Below are 17,601 nucleotides of genomic sequence, written 5' to 3'. Positions count from 1 at the left end.
AACTCAAACCCTGACATCCTGTCAATATTCTCGTGAACCTTCTCTGCACTCTCTCTATTTTGTTTATATCCTTCCTATAATTCGGTGACCAAAACTGCACACAGTATTCCAAACTTGGCCTCACCAGTGCTTTGTACAATTTCAACATAACATCCCAACTCTTGAATTCAATACTCCGATTTATGAAGGCCAACATTCCAAATGCCTTCTTCACCACTCTATCTACCTGAGTATCAACTTTGAGGGTACTATTTACCATAACTCCTAAATCCATTTGTTGCTCTCCACTCCTCAATTGTCTACCATTCAATGCATATGACCTATTTAGATTCTTTGAAGCTTCTGCACCATGCTCATTTTGTGTGTAACTGTGTGAGGGACAGTTCAAACCTAGCCCAAAGTGAATACATATTATGTTTATTCAAAGTAAGAGGATTGTACAACTGAGTTATTAACTATCACAATGCAATGGAGCATGGAAACACTATGTCCATGCTAGTCTTCAAGTACCGATCTATTTTAATTCCATTTTTATAGCATTCAACTCGTGGTCTTATGTCATTGTATTTCAAGTGCTTGTATACATCTGAATTCATTCCAGATTTCAGCATCCCTCTCTAAGTGAAAAAAAATGTTTGAAACCCCTTCCAAATCTCTACTCTTTTACCTGTGTGATGTTTAGACATTTCCTCCAAGGGAAACATTTCTCATTATCCATCTTATTAATGCCTTTAAATTTTGCATACATTAGACAGGTCTCCCTTCAGCCTCTTCCATGTAATAAAAAACAAATCCATCTTATCCAGTTTTTAAAAGCTGTAAGCTCAATCCCAGCAACGTTGGGGTGATTTCTTTGTACCCTCTTCAGTGCAATCATATCCTTTCTAACAGTGTCAACCAGAACTGTACACAATACTCCAGATGCAGCTTAAGTAATGTTTTATACAATTGTACAATATACCATAACAGATTCTAGCAGCTGTAGTCACTCATGTAAACCATAACCCCCCACCCCCCACCACTATTGTTATATTTTATGCTCTGACTAGCAAAGACAAATATCCTGAAAGCCTTTACTTATCTGTGCTGCTGATTTCAAGGGTCCTTCGCACATACAGGCTAGTATATCTGTTCTTCTATACTTTATAGGGTCAAACCATTCATTGTGCCTTGTTAATCCTTCATCCTTCTGGATCAAATCCCATCTGCCATTGGTCTGCCCATTTTACCAATTTTTCAATATTGTGCTATAGCTAAATTATCACCTCCACCAATAGTCATGTTACGTGCAAACTTACTAATCCTACATTCACATCCAGATCATCATCACACATAACTACGGTAACCTCAAAGGCCCCAGCACTGCTCCTCCAATACACAAATCACAAGCTTCCTATGGCAAAAAAGGACCCTTCGATTATCACTTTCTGCCTTCAGTCAGCAGACAATTACATATCCAATTTGCTAAATTGCACTGAACCCTTTGCATTCTCACCCATTGAAGAATTCTCTCACCTGGGACAAAGGTGTTTCTAAAATTTATGGAGCGCAGCACAGTTAGCACAATGCTATTACAATAGCAGCAATCCGGCGGCATCTGTTAGGAGTTTGGACATTCTCCTGGTGACTGCATGGGTTTCCTTGAGGTGCTGCAATTTCCTCCCACACTCCAAACAAACATACAAGGTTTGTGGATTTTGGTGTATTTGGGGCAGCACAGGCTTGTGGGCCAGAAGGGCCTATAACTGTGGTGCATCTCTAAATTTAATTTTTTTAAAAATTCATTTAACATCAACTATACCACTCTTGTCAACATAGCTGCTACTTCTAAAAAGTGATACTGACTATTCTGGATCAATTTCAGCCTCTTCATGCTGATTAATCCTATCCCTCAGAATGTTTATCTAGAATTTTCATACAACTGATGTTAATTATCTATCTTAGCTCTGATGTGATTTCTCAGTATAAGTACCATATTTGCTGAACTCCAGCACTCTCGCACTTCAGCTGTGACAAGAGAAGATTGGAAATTTCTGTTGAAATGCCAATAATCACTTCCTTACCTCCCACTGGGATACATCTCATTGAGTCCTGGGAGTTTATCCACTTACAAGCGAACTGTGATATTTGACACTTCTTCCTTTTCAATGGTAATTTATTCCAAAATTCTACCGCCCTTCCTGAATCCTTGTAGTACAATGGCCTTCTTCATATTTAATGATATTTAGAAGTACTGATACAAACCTTACCAAGTCCACCAGCAACATGCCTACCAAACTCAACACTTTCCTTGGTTACTCTCAATATAATGACAAAATCCCTTGGGATTTGCCCATCAATGCTATTTTGCACCCCCACTTCACTTTCCCAATAAGATTAAGCACCCCCGACATTTTCAGAATTCTTGTAGGAGCTCATCTGTTTTAAGCAATGATGCCATTAGCTACTTTTTCTTTTAATCCAATGCTCAATATCCCTTGAAATACAGGATCATTTGGACTTGTTGGCCAAACCTTCACCTTGAAAGAAAAAAAATCCCTAACCTCTTATAATTACATTTTTGAAAGGACCTCAGTGATTATAATTGGCTTTTCTATTAGTAATTTCTCCTGGTCCACTTCTGCATTTCTGTGACTTGAATTGATTTTCACATTTTTTTCATGACATTTTAAATCTTTACAAAATATTGAGGCAAAATTAACTAATCTCTTAACTGGAGAAAAAAAGTCAATGAGAGACATAACTATGTTGTCATAATTGTTATTCTTGTCGCTTTTTCATTTTTAATCATTCTTTTGCCTTTCTTTATACTTTTTAAATTAATTTTACTTTAAAAGTTAATGCCAAATAAAGACTTGTGTTTGTATAATCTGAACTCCCACAATAATTCCCTTAACTGGTATTCTAATCAATTGGAAAAGAAACAGGATACATAATGGATACAGAAGGATGCTGAGGTTGAGACAGAGCTCAAAGTGATATTAAAAAAACACCCAACATCAGTATGGACAGGATGCATCTGAGGGTGCTGACAGAAAAGAAGTTAAATATTAATGATCTGGAGGATGGAGCAGTAAATTCGATTAGTAAATATGCAGATGATACTAAAATAGGGGGAATTGTGGATAATTAAGAGGGTTTTCAAAGATTGCAGAGGGATTTAATCTGCTTAGAGGAGTGGGCAGAAAGATGGCAGATGGAGTTTAATGCTGATAAGTGTGAAGTACATTTTGGAAAAAATAATCAAAGCAAGACATATGTGGTAAATGGGAGGGCATTGAAGAATCCAGTGGAGCAGAAAGATCTACGAGTAACAGTGCCTTGTTCTCTGAAGGTAGGAGCGCATGTGGATAGGGTGGTGAAGAAGGCCTTTAGTATGCTTGCCTATATAAATCATGCATAGAATATAGGAGCTGGGAAGTAATGATGAAACTGTACAAGGCATTGGTGAGGTCAAATTTAGAGTACTGTGTGCAGTTCTGGTCATCGATTTATAGGAAGGATATTAACAAGATAGAGAGAGTGCAGAGAAGATTTACAAAAATGTTGCCTGGGTTTCAGCATCTGGGATACAAGGAAAGATTGAGCAAATTAGGTCTTTATTCCTTGGAATGTAAAAGGCTGAGAGGGGATTTGATAGAGGAGTTTAAGATAATGAGAGGGTTTAAGAGTTGATGTGGAAATGCTTTTCCCATTGAGAGTAGGAGAGATGGATACAAGAGGTCATGGGTTGAGAGTTGACGGGCAAAGGTTTAGGAGTAACATGAGGGGGAACTTCTTTACTCAGAGAGTGGTTACTGTGTGAAATGGGCTTCCGGGAAAAGTGGTGGAGGCAGGGTCAATTTTGTCATTTAAGAAAGAGTTGGATAAGTATATGGATGGGAGGGGGGTGGAGGGATATGGGCAGAGTGCTGGTAAGTTGGATTAGAGGAGGATACTTGGATCAGTGCAGACTAGAAGGGCCAAATTGGCCTGTATATGTGCTATAATTGTTCTATGGTTATATATGGTTATATCTGTTGAATATGGAATTGCACAAAATGACTGGAAGACAGCACTACTCCAAAATGGGATAACCTACTCACCAACATCCAATGCAATCATGAAAAATCTTTGAAAATAACTAATTGTCAAATAGAAAAAGATTGTCTAATTCTTTTTTTTCTTCTTTCTTCTTTGGCTTGGCTTCGCGGGCGAAGATTTATGGAGGGGTAATGTCCACGTCAGCTGCAGGTTCGTTTGTGGCTGACAAGTCCGATGCGGGACAGGCAGACACGGTTGCAAGGGAAAATTGGTTGGTTGGGGTTGGGTGTTGGGTTTTTCTTCCTTTGTCTAATTAATTCATTGATAAAACACATTAAGTGAAAGGAACATTGTATTTGACTTGCTTGAGGTTCAGAGAGGAGAGAGCTAGAGGGATGTGTTCCATGTATAAAATGACTTGAAATGGCTTTTGATAGCACATTATATATGCCTCAGCAAAATTAAAACTTATGGGATTAAGGGGTAGTGACAGCATGAATACAATCTTGCTCAATTCACAAAAGGGAAACTTTTGCTGAACAGTGATTTTCACACAGTACGTACATAAAATAGTGTCCTCCATATCAGCTATTGGAGTCACTGCAAATAAAATGAAATGAAAAAATTTTGCAACAGGGGAGGAGATATTCTACAGGAAGTTGATGAAGAAAGGCTAAGTAAAAACAAAATATAAATAGTACTGTTTAAAGGTATTACAGGAACAGAAAAGAATTAGGTATGTACTTTTACACAAACATTTAAGGTTATATGACAAGGTCAAAATAATTGGGAAAAAAAAATTGGCTATTTCATACAAATAGAGGCATGAGAGTACAAAAGCAAAATTAAACAGTTATAAAACAGAAGTTAGGCTTCAGGTAGTGAAATCTGTTCAATTACAAATATCACATTGCAGAAAGGAATGCTATTGATTCGTGCTTATAATTCAAAATCTATTCCAATGAATCAGGAGTAAAAGAGATATCATAACATTATATATTAGAGATGCAACATTATTCAGTGCTAGCAACCTGGACGCAGGGTTCACTTGGGAGAGGCTATATGTGAAGATGTTGGATGGGTCAAGGCAAGTATTATGTCTATTCAGCACTGAAATGAGAAGCTTGAGCCTGGCTTGTATAGTGAGTGCAGACCTTAACTGGAACTGGCAGTATCTCTCTATGTGATGATAAACTACCTGAATCCTATAGCCATTCCCATTAGCACTTGTTGGATGTGATGTAAGCTGCTGTTTCCTCCTCTATTCAGCTGCACATTTTTTGCCCAACGGGCCTCTAGTCTTCACCGGACTTTGAACTTGTGCAGCCAAATGAAGAACAAAGCCATAGCAGCTTTAGATCCTACATTCCTCTCATCACCGTATGCTCGCAACAAGTGGTGCTGAGAGGGAAGCAAGAATCTGAGCAATATGTCCAAAGATGTTACTAGTCCCCAGCCATTGTCTTTAGTTATCATGCCAACCAGGGAGCTGCTTTGAGCCTCACATCTCAGTTCTAAATGGCAGCTCTCTTCTCTTCAGTACCCCCAACCCCAGCTCTCCACAACAAACTTAAACAGCAATCTGATCTATTGCTGTGAGATGTCTAAAGGAAGCAGATATGTGTGCCAGGTTCAGAGAAGAGCAATGCAAGCCACAGAGAAGGCAAGGATTCACAGCAAATTCCCAGCAAAGCAGCAGGAGCTGGCAGGACTACTGCACAATTCACCACACATCAACCTTCAGCCTTGGCAAATGTTTTTCTTAAAGTACAAAGCAGATGTATCTCAATGTTCAGAATAATGAACCAACAATTCCGTAACAAGTCAACACAAAACTGAGGAGGTACTATGTCTGAAGAAATGATGCCTAGAAGAATAATACAAGAAATGGAGGGCTTCAATTGAATGGATAAATGAGAATAACTGGGGTAGTTTTTGACAATAATAGCATTTATATATGTTGTGGAGGAGTGGGGAAATGAGGAGAGGGACAAACTGTGGGACAATTATACCAGAGGATACTCCATAAAAAGAATTGGAAAAACAGGTCCCAAGAGAAATTACAGAAATATGAAGGGAAAAGCCTACAAAATAATTTGTTAAAAAGATAGAGTAAACTAACATAGGCCAATAAGCTCAAAGTATCTAGGCAATGGTGCTTCGGAGAAGCTCATTGATGGAGTCCGTTAGATGGGACAGCAACCATGAAAGCACTGAAATTATCAAATCTAGAGATAACTACAACCCATAGAATGAAAATTGCAGCGGGTGGAAGTAGCTAGTCTTGATAAAGACACAGATAAATGGAAGAGAGGATCACCTCGTGTTCAAATAGAACACCAAAGTTGACTTTGGTAATGGCCTCTTTACAATCATGAGAGTAATGGGGACAGAGGTGTTCATATCTATATTTTGATTAGAGATTTTTTTATTTTCAGTAGCAGTACCCTAATGTATAGATTTAAAGTAACTGGCAAAAAAATCAAGAAACCAGTTTCATTTGTTAAGTACCTGATGGTATTTAAGGGTAAAGGATAAATATTTAATGGATATGTAGTTTTGGATAATGTGGAAAAAAACCTAGGGCAATGGGATTAACTTGAGAACATTGGAAGAGCCAAGAGGGAAAGCAGCTAAGGTGGTCACTTTTCTACTTAAAAAGGTGTCCATTCCTACGTGCAACTCTGACACAGTCATTTTTTAAACTGTGAATTCCAATGATTACAGAGAAAGTGGCTTTCCTCCATATTCGAAGTCCCCAGCAATTAAAAGAGCCTGCTGTGAGGAGGAATAGTTGCATACTTTAAAATCAGGATAATGAGCAACTTGCAGACAGAGATATCCTTTATCTGTCTGCCTTGTTCTTCTAAATGGTGGAAGCTGTAGGCTTCAGAGATAAGATCAAAGCAGCATTATGTAGTGGCTGCACTATGTTTTCTTGGTCATCTTCACAGCAGCTATGATGTGTCAGCTATAAGGTTATGAGTAAGTGTTCAGATGAAGAATAGGATGATTGAAAAGCAAACGGCTTTGCCCTGGATGGGTTTGACATTCAATTCAATATTATAAGAGCTGTACTCATTCAGAAATTGAGGAATATTAACAGTGCATGTTGATTTCAGGTGCCTGCTAAAGGAACCAATGGTGTTTTTTCAAAAATCCAGCAACTAGAGGTCTGAGCTCAAGATGGTGGTACCTGTGTTAGGCTGTGTACCAAGAAGGGAGATGGGTAGCGATCTCCGAAGCAGCAGTGGACTGATGCAGGGCACTAGAAATGAGAACACACCCTCCCCCCCCCCACCCCCCAGTCTGTTGACAAGGAGAAGCATGGGAGACACCCTAGAGCAGGGGTGTCAAACTCAAATTCACAGAGGGCCATTATTAAAAACTTGGACTAAGTCGAGGGCCGAACTAAATATTTATTGAAAATTTTCAACAACATCTGCATGTTTTCTCTTCTTTCAACATATGTAATGTTAAACTTTTTCTTATTAAAATAAATGTTTAATAATAGTTTGGGATAAACTCTTTAATTGTCATTGTCATTGGCCCATTTCCTTTAGCGTTCTGAAACCGTGCACATGACGAGTCAATGAGGGATGATTAAAGCAGTGGTCTTCAAACTTTTTCTTTCCACCCATAGACCACCTTAAGCAATCCCTTACTAATCACAGAGCACCAATGGCACAGGGACGCAAGTGGAAATAAAAAGATTGAGAACTGTTGTATTGTGGTAACTCCACATCTGATTAGGTTAATTGTTAGGCAAGTGGTCAGAGAAGGACCCCTCCCCCAACCCCAAGAAAGGCTTAAATCACAGGAACAAAATAAGCTTCCGTCTCACTGCTCCCAATCTTACACACAGTCCTGATGTGGAATGTGGGCCGCAGCTCCACGTTCACCCGAGTTCAGGTGCTGTCTGTGTGGAGTTTGTATGTTCTCCCCTTGTCTTGGACCAACATGTCGGTCGCCTGACGAAGGCACCCGAACCCCCCGTTGAAATGCCGGTAGAGGAATTGGCTGAGAAGAGCGCATTGCTCCCACCCCCCCTCCCATGGTTGGAGAGGGATTAAACTGCGATCTCACGGCGCCGGGCTCGTCTCCAACAAAAGGAGCGGGAGGCAGGGTCCGCCGCGCACGGAGCGAGGGGGAAGGCATCGCCAACGAGACGTTCGGTCCGGCGTCACCGCTGAAGCGCAGACCCAGCGAGGATGGTCCCCAACTCCAGCCGCGTCTGTGTGTCAGGGAGCCAGGCGGGCTGAGTGCGGCGCTCCGATCCCCGGGATTCGGGACTCTGAGATCCCTCCACACCTCCGGCGTCTTCATTTTCACCTTCAGTGTGCATGCGCTATACTGGCGCGGCGGCCAGCGGGCCAACTCTAATATATATTTAATATAATCTTGCGGGACAAATATAATTATATTTTTGGCCCGTGGGCCAGAGTTTGACATGTGTGCCCTAGAGGCAAGGCAACAAAAACAGTGGACCAGCAAGATCATAGGGGCTGAAGAACCCACAGAGGCTGTGGGCTGCTGGAGACTAGCTCATGGGAACAAGGTATTGGAACCGGGATTCGAGAGGCTACTAAGGGCAAAATGGGCTCACAAAGGGCCTCAGGCACTAAAGACTTCCTGCTTGTATCGGAAGTTTGGACCTGGAGTTTGGGTTCCAGTGGTTTGAACAGGACACTGTGTGGCTGCTGGAGGTGAATCCTCGGACACTCAGAGTCTCTGAAGGGACTCTCATGCTTCACTTTCTCTTATTGTTAGGGGTTTATGGCGACTCATTTTTTTTGTCTTACAGTGTACAAAAATTGAATTATATCATGTTTAATACATTTTTATGTATTATATGACAATAAAAGAAAACTTGAACTTTGACTACCCCCCACCATCAAATTCCTCAACAAGCTCAGAGATTAATTTAAAGACTCTTACTTGTACACTTTATTGATTCTCTCTGTATTGCAGTTTGTTTACATTAATTATGTTTACAGCTCTTTTATTTGTTTACATGTTTATGCTGTGCAGTTTATTTTTTGCACTACCAATTAGTGGTAATTCTGCTGCACTCACAGGAAAAAGGAATCTCAGGATTGTATGTGATGTTATGTATGTACTCTGACAATAAATCTGAAACCAGTGACCTCCATCACTTACAGGATTTGAAAGATCAAAGACATACCAAATGCATACCAATCAATTGGTTAATTGGTCATGTGGGTATATAAAATAAAATGGCAGTGCTGCTGTGTGTAATGGCAGCGCTGCCACTGGTATGGACCTGCAAAGTGGAATCACAGCACTCCCCCACAAGGTCGAAACGCTAAGTCCAACTGCTGTGTAGGCTTTAAACAGCTTGTCAAAGGAGCTGACAGTGTTTCATTTTAAAATATTGTGTCCGCAGGATCTGGGCCCAAAATGGCGGCACTTATGTTCAGCAGTGGCCATGATGGGTTGCAGACTGTAGGGCTCCAGAAAATGGGGAGACCACCCACCCCCTTGAGAAAGACAAGCAGAAGAAACAACCCAAGGAAAGTGTCTTCGGCGGCAGAGAGGGACGCTGAGGCTGAAGACCACACAAGCAGTGAGCTGTTGGCAACTCAAGGCAAGGAACCCACACATGCTGTGGGCTGCTGCTGACCACTGTCAAAGGATTCACACTAGCCTGCAGATTGCTGGAGACAGGCTTGAGACTGACTTAAGGGGTACCAGGTATCAGAACTGAGGTGTGAGAGGGTGATCAGGGTGCTGGAGGCTTCCTGATTGTCTCAGAGGTTTAGATTTGGAGCTCAGATTGCAATGGTTTGAACTGAAAGCTGCGTGGCTGCAGGAGCACTGGAGGCAAATCCACAGACACATGGTGACTCTGGGGGGCTCTCTTTTGCTTCTCTTTCTTTGACTGTAAGGGGCGCTGGGTAATTTCTGCTGATGGCAAATCTTTGTCTTCCTTATGGTAGACTAATGGAAATTGTGTAATATTACTTCTGTTTTATTACATGACAATATAAGAATCTTGAAATTTGGTGGTGTGGCTGATAAGGTCTGTTAACATGCTGTATAAATTGAAAAAAAACCCTTCAAATATTAATGTTGGCACCAACATCTGAAAGAAGTGCATTATCCTCATTTTCAAATACATCACTCCTTCATCATTTGGCCCACAGACTATTTTGTTTGCATGCAAAAACACTCCAGCATCTCCCCATATCCATGCAAATAATTTTCTGTCAAGTCTTATCCAATTTCCTTTTGAAGTTGCTTCTATCACCTATTCCTGGGAATGCTATCCGGATTCTAATCAATCATTCCATGGAAGTTTACCCCTCTTGTCACTTCATGTTTTGTCACCAATCATCTTTACCTCATGCCCTCTTGTTGTTGACATTTCCACCATGGGAAACAAATTAACTCTGCATTGTCAAGATTTTAAACTCCTCTATCAGATCCCCTCTGAACTTCCTGTTCCAGGGAGAACAATCCCAGCTTCACAACTGAATCCTATCTCCAGAATCCTTCCTTCCACATTCTCTCAAAGCACTTCACACCCTTCCTTCAGAGCAGCACCCAAAATGGGAAAGAGTCCTTCAGCTGTACACATGTTTTGATAAGATTCACATCATTTTTTTTTCAAACTTTAATTACCACAACACTATTTATAAAGGCAGTACCTCATCAATTTTTTTCTTATGCTGTTCTATCACTTTCAATGGTCTCCAAATCTTCAATGTTTGTATTCTTTTTAGAATTGAACTTTTAGTATCCGTTCTTCTTTCTACCACTTAACTTTTCAAGGTGCTGTTGATACTGCATTGCATTGAATTGAACTGTGTGTGCAGATTTGTCTCTATATTTAAGAAATATTACCTGGTTGATGGAAAAAGAGATCGAGCAGGTGAAACAGTGGTTTTCAAACTTTTGGTTTCCACTCACATACCACCTTAAGTAATCCCTATGCCACAGATGCACTGTGATTATTAGCAAAGGATTTCTTAAGGTGGTATGAATGGGGGAAAAAAAGGTTGAGAACCACTGCTCTAGACCCAATTGTTACAGAATATTTTGCTTGAAAAAAACTGTCATTGGCCAATATCCTTTGAAGTTATGAAATTGTGCCTGTAACAAGTCATACGATTAAAAGTGGTTTTCAAACTTTTTCTCTACTCATTGTGGAGTTTAAAATAAATAAACTCCTAGAAACATTAAAGATTAAAGATTTTACAAGTATTTACAAAGAGCAAACAGAGAAGACAGTTTAGAATATGGATCCCTAATTTCTGATGGAGATAGGAGAAATTTTCTCTGAGGACCATGAATCTTTTGAATATTCTACCCAACAAAGTTGTAGAGGTAAAGTCATTGGACAAGTGTAGACTATTTAGTAAATCATCATGGTTTTCAAGGCAAATGTACTTTACAAATTTGATAAATTTCTAATGAGGTAGCAATAACAGGAGACGTTCATACATTTAAGGGAGTCAAAGAGTTGGTGAGATGGTAGCAAAGGAAAATTAGGGCCAAATTTGTGTCCATTTTGGGGTGTAACAATGACTTAGAGCTTCACTCTCACAGCTCTAGTGACCTGTGTTCAGTCCTATCCTCTGGTGCTGCCAGTGTGGAGTTTGCAGTGAACTGGTTAGTAGTCTAATTGACACTGTTGATTGCCCCCCAGTATGCCAGTAAGTGAGTGGTAGCTGATGCAATGTGGAAAGAATAACGCAGGATTACTGTAAAATAAACACAAGGCATTTCAAGCAGGGAAATTACCCATCTGTAAAGGCAGAGGTTCTTTGCCCTTAACCCTAAAGTCATACCTTTCTGAATGAGCCATGGCTGGCTCTGAGGTGCCGATTCCAAACATTTCAGGGGAAGGATAATCAGCGGGCCACCTGAGATGAATGATGAATGTACAACTGCTGGAGGCGGCTGGTTAGGGGTGGGCTGATGATGCTGTCAATCCACGACCCATTTCCCCACTCATCCCTCTCTTTCCATGACCTCCTCAAGGCAGGGGCAATCAGAGCTGGCGGGAGCTGTCAGAGGGTGGCCAGTGAGGGCTGTGACAGCCTCACTGGGCCACTTCGGCCTTCGGGGCTGCTCTCCGCTGCTGAAAATGCGGCAGAGCAATGGCTGTCTTCCCTACTCATAATCCCCTATGCAGCTGGAACTGTTCTGGTAACCACAGAGCAGTTCCAGCTGTGTGGGGGATTATGGGTAGGGAAGACTGCCATTGATTGGCGCTAAGGCACCAGTTGCCCTGTCTCCATCAGCTTTGGAGGGCGTAACAAGGCACCTCTCGATCTGAATGGGATGCTGGAGCAGCCTTTTAAGGCTGCTGTCTGAAAGGTAAGGTTTAAGTTTTAGATCTGCTCTTGTAGCCGGCCTCCAGGTGGAGGCCTGACATGAAATAGCCTATAAACAGTTATTTAATGGTTGGAGAAGACACCATGAGATAAACGGCAGTTTCTTGCTGTAAGATTCTATGATTTACCTATTTTTAATTGCATTTTAATGTTCACTTTTTAAAAAAATGTCTTATGCCATACGTCTACCATTCTACCTACCTGATCTTTTGGAAAAATAGTGAACCATGAGGATGCTAAATTTTTGCTTCCAATAAATTTGGGAATTGTGCCCCACATGACCAAATTCAATTCATTATTATTAAGAAAAGCCATGAGCCTGATATTGATCGGTGAGGAACACCACTGAACACTTCTCTCAGTTGAAACAAATACTTCTCATTATTACTGTGTGCTTTCTGTCATCTCATCAATTTTCTATCCATACTGCTTTTGAAGGATGAGGCTCTTTTCACTAAAAAATTGTATTTCATTCCCTTTTGTAGGCCAAACCAGACATAATGTATTAAGATTTGCAAAGGAAAAACAAAAGATTTTTGTATGGAAATATAAAACAAATCAAGTAATATTCCATTAAATCTGATTTATATACAGTTTTGGCCATCAGTTCCTTAATTTATCAATTTAAATAAAAATCTTTTGTGGACACTTATTAGATATCAAGGTATTCCTTTCTGCAGATTAAGTTGATTCAGATGGCACATTTAAGCATAGTGATTATTGCATTGTTATGGCAACAACAGAGACCCTGGTTCGAATCCGGAACTGCCTGTAAGGAGTTTCTATATTCTCCCCATGTCTACAGGGTTTCTTCCAGGTGCTCTGGTTTCCTCCCATCCTACATTATATAGATTAAATGGAGTATTTGGGTGGAAGAGCCTGTTACTGCACTGCATGTATATCTAAATATAAATTTTTGAACTCTATGGAATATTGATCAAGAATGTGAATGATGAACCTCAAGCTTTCCTAAATCATGCACAGTTTTGACATTCAGTATGAATGCTGTTCCTAATTTACAAACCACACCCAATATGAAAATTCAAATACTTGGAGCCATGAAACATGAAATTTTTATTCCATCTTGAATTGACCCCATAAGGTTAAAAAAAATCAGTTTTCCTTGCTAATCTACATTGTCAGAATGTCCTTTAATTTTTAAATAAAACCTGTCAATAAAAGTGAGGATGGATTGACAGTTTGAGGATGAATATCAGTTAAAAACCACTCATACTGAAAAATGTTAGAGTAAAGCCAAAAATGCAGATTATTCATATACAGTTGCATTTTAGTTGCTATTGATAAAGGAAAAAATTTATGGAAATTGGAATACCAAATAATGTCAAAGAGTTCAGAAGTACAGGCATTTGAGGTGAACAACATGAAAAAGGCCTCAGGTTTTGTACAACAAAAAGGTCAGAGGGTAACATTATCAAAAGACAAAAGATACCTAGTCAAAATAAGAGTGCTGTAAAGAACAGAGGGAGAATCAAACTGGGGAAGTTGGAGACTATCATCAAATTTAGAAATTCATGAATACTCCAACAAAAGCAACTTTATTTATATAGCATCTTTAATAAAATAAAAGCGCTCAAGAATTTTCACAGTAGCATTAATAAAAAGACATTGAATCACAAAAAGGGGCAAAGGTACATCATGGAAGACACATAGACCACTGAGAACAGTGAGAACACTAAAAATTATATGCCTTACTCTGCAAACCCAACTATCTTTGAGACATAAATTGGTTCAAGCAAACCTGACCTAATAAGATAGACAACAATAAAATTAAAGAGTAAATTAATGTAAATGCCTATGTAATTTTTGCTGTACAGCTTGTTTTAAATTGGGTACTATTTTAATTTGGAGATAAAAATCTGATCATAATTTTTCTCTGTATATAAAAAGAAGTGGCTGATTCTCACATAAATCTTTGGACAACCAGAATATAATTTTCATAATTGGGATTGAATACAAAATTCAATGAATTCTTACTCAAATGAACATTTCTGAAAACTTGGTTGTACCCCATCTTAAGAAAAAGGTGTAACGTTTACCACTTAGATTAAATAATCAGAACTATTTGCTTAAAATAATTTAATGATTTAAACACACAAGGAGTACAGAGAAGATTTATTTTTGCTTGCCATATGAGAGTTCCTCTCATTCAATTTTGGGAACTACTGATGGCACATAATGCCAGGCCATCAAAGTGACCCACACACATAAAAGTCATGCAAAGAATCGGGGAAAAATAAACACAGTTTATTGTCGTTTAAACCTCTATTAGCTTAGGTCAAAGCATTTTTTTAAAATAAACTTCAAATGCATAGCTTTCACTGTGGCAACTAATCAGGGATTGGGTGTGTGGCAAGATTCATTGGGTGGAATTTCAATGAACTACACTTTATTGAATTGCAGCTCTATGAAATTTAATATCCAGGCTTTAAATTATTATGAAACAGTTTTGAGTGTTTTATTGATAGTTTCAATGGACAACTACTCTATTTTTCTTAAAATAAATAATAATGGATTTACATTTACACTTACCTTTTCCATTAAATGTTAATGAAGAAGCCATGGTTCCTGTGACAGGCAGTGGCAGCTGGGGTGACGATGGTTGTGTTCTTGGCCTGGTTCCCATTCTCGCTCTCTCTGTTCCAGGGACATGCAAAGTCCCAAATGGCTTTTCAATAGCCAGGTCTGGTGCTACAGAGTCTGGATTCTGTGCCATTTGATCATATCTTTCTGATGAAGTATCCTGAAAACCATCAACCACTATCCTATTCTTTAGAGGGCTTCTGGGAACCAAGATTTTGATTCCTGATTTAGTAAGGTCCATCGTCTTCCTACTGGAGAAAGACTGAGAGCTGTTTTTTCGGAATTTCTGGTAACTTGGCAAGAACTGGCTGGAGGTTTTTGAGTCAGTGTCTTTACCAATTCCTGGTGATCTGGGAGAAGACTTTGACAGAGAACTGTTGGTCGACCTGGAAATTTGCTTGCGAGCATTGTTTAGAGAATGTTTGTTTGCTCTGGAAAAGGGTCCATCTTTCTGCTTATCTCTGTGCTGCCTGTTAAACTCCAGAATATACTCCTCACAATTCACCAGATGATGTTCTGGCTCCCATGTGTCATCATCACTGTCATAACCTTTCCACCGGACCAAGTACTCTGTTCGCCCCTTTTTATTTTTCCTCTTGGCCACAATTCTCTCTACCTATTAAATCAGGAAACACAGGAATCAGTGACAGAACTTGCTGTGGAATTTGCACTGAATAATGAATGTTAAATCTACACTACAGGTCTTAATGGAGTTAGTCAAGTGAATGAGCAGGTCTTGGACCATGTTTAAAATTTACATAATAATAGGATTGTAATCTATATACTGTTAAATCTTATGTCACATCTTTATATAACATGCATGGGAACTGTTCAGGGGCTGCAGGAATACAATTGAAAATATTGTCCAATGAACAGTAAAAAAACTGAAGCTCAATAAAGCCCGTAGAATTAACCACAACATCACACTTACCCATCTGACACAGGAAAATAGAAATAATGTTCAGCACTGGAAGAGAACAATGAATTCCACCTGGGATCTCCTACTGAGATACGGTAACAAGACAAATCACATTCCAGAGAGTTTCTTTTTGAACACTTTCATGCTCATTGTAACTTTGACTCATTACCTGATTTAACATTAAAAATTAAAAGGTATAGTTTCTCTCTGATATTTGTCTCCTTAGCCATAGCAACTTATAATATTTTTTTTCTCCTTACCAACCTCCTCCAGCCATCAAAATTGATATCACTGATTGGAATGTGGCATTTTTTTTGCTGTTTTTCTGTACATGATATAATTTCTCTCCAATTGCACATAATATCCAGTTAACTACAATAAAAACATAGGAATTCAGAAACAATTATTCAGATTTGTTCCAAATGTCTAACATCCACTTTATTTTATCCTCCAAAAATGCCTCTTTTTTACTTGGTATTCTTCAAAATGCCTCAAATAATCTCCAAATTTCTTTTGTTGGGTTAACTCCTTTGGGTATTTTACACATATCCCAAATTACTTTAGAGTTCCATATTATTCTCCAGTTTACCAGCTGAACTATTTAAAAGATCAAACTACACTTGTAAATTTGGCAAAGTTATTTACCAAAAAACATGTGGTTTAATAATAAGGACCCAGAATAACAAGCACAAAATAGAATACACTGCAAAAAATATAGACAATGAACTGAGCAGGTTTTTGAAAACAGTTTGTTAATTTCCTCTATTTCTCCACCTGCTATTGGGAGCTCTCCACTGGCCACCGAGACAGAGGCGTACCAAAGAAGAGGTAAATCTCTTGGTGCCTGCCACATTGACCACCGCCAGTGGGCTGATATCGCCTCCAACTGTGCATCTTGGCGCCTCACAGTTCAGCGGGCAGCAACCTCCTTTGAAGAAGACCGCAGAGCCCACCTCACTGACAAAAGACAAAGGAGGAAAAACCCAACACCCAACCCCAACCAACCAATTTTTCCTTGCAACCGCTGCAACCGTGCCTGCCTGTCCCGCATCAGACTTGTCAGTCACCAACGAGCCTGCAGCAGACGTGGACATACCCCTCCATAAATCTTCGTCCACGAAGCCAAGCCAAAGAAGAAATGAAAAGATTGGGAGTACAAAATAACAGGAGGGAAAATGATCAGGACCTGCCTGAAGCAGAGATATTTTATGGAAATTATGGCCATAGCAATAATGGGCATCAGATGGAAACATGCAGTTGATAACTGTCATTTCAGCATCTGGATTCTTGGGTTCACCACCTGGCTGTTTCAGAAATTAAAGCAGAGGGAACTATGGAACCACTGTAGAACAAATTAGATCAGTTTTTAAATGCCTCTCAAGAAAGCCAAGAGCAGGAAATGGCCATTTCTGTCTCTATTTTAGCCATGTTTTCTCAGTTCTGCTAAAAATGAAATGTTTTAAACATTCTTTACTGAGTGGTGGAATTATCATTGAATATAAATTACCATGGAGTTTTGGATTAAACAGTTGGTTTTCAAAGTTCAAATTTATTGTCAGAATACATACATGATATCACATACAACCCTGAGATTCTTTTTCCTGCGGGTCAAGCAGAACTTCAGTAATCAGTAATTGTAAACTATTCAAAAAGAAAGATAAGTATACAGAAGAGAAAAATATAAACAAAAAAATG

The 17,601-nt window shown here is 39.4% G+C and overlaps 1 protein-coding gene across 4 annotated transcripts in view; it reads right to left on the bottom strand.

Moving 5' to 3' along the window:
• cdyl (chromodomain protein, Y-like) overlaps positions 1 to 17,601 on the bottom strand; it is a 261,787-nt gene that overhangs the window by 55,967 nt on the left and 188,219 nt on the right. For all 4 annotated transcript variants that reach the window (XR_011349819.1, XM_069913498.1, XM_069913497.1 and 1 more), the window contains one exon: positions 14,937 to 15,603. Coding sequence is in view for 3 of the 4 variants with exons in the window: in XM_069913498.1 (XP_069769599.1) it covers positions 14,937 to 15,603 (667 nt within the window). In the remaining variant the exon portion in view is untranslated. The remainder of the gene's footprint in view (positions 1 to 14,936; positions 15,604 to 17,601) is intronic.

Source organism: Narcine bancroftii, chromosome 1 (assembly GCF_036971445.1).
Source record: "Narcine bancroftii isolate sNarBan1 chromosome 1, sNarBan1.hap1, whole genome shotgun sequence".
Taxonomy (NCBI): Eukaryota; Metazoa; Chordata; class Chondrichthyes; order Torpediniformes; family Narcinidae; genus Narcine; species Narcine bancroftii.
The sequence above is the reverse complement of the archived record's forward strand: the minus strand, read 5'-3'. Positions and strand labels throughout refer to the sequence as shown.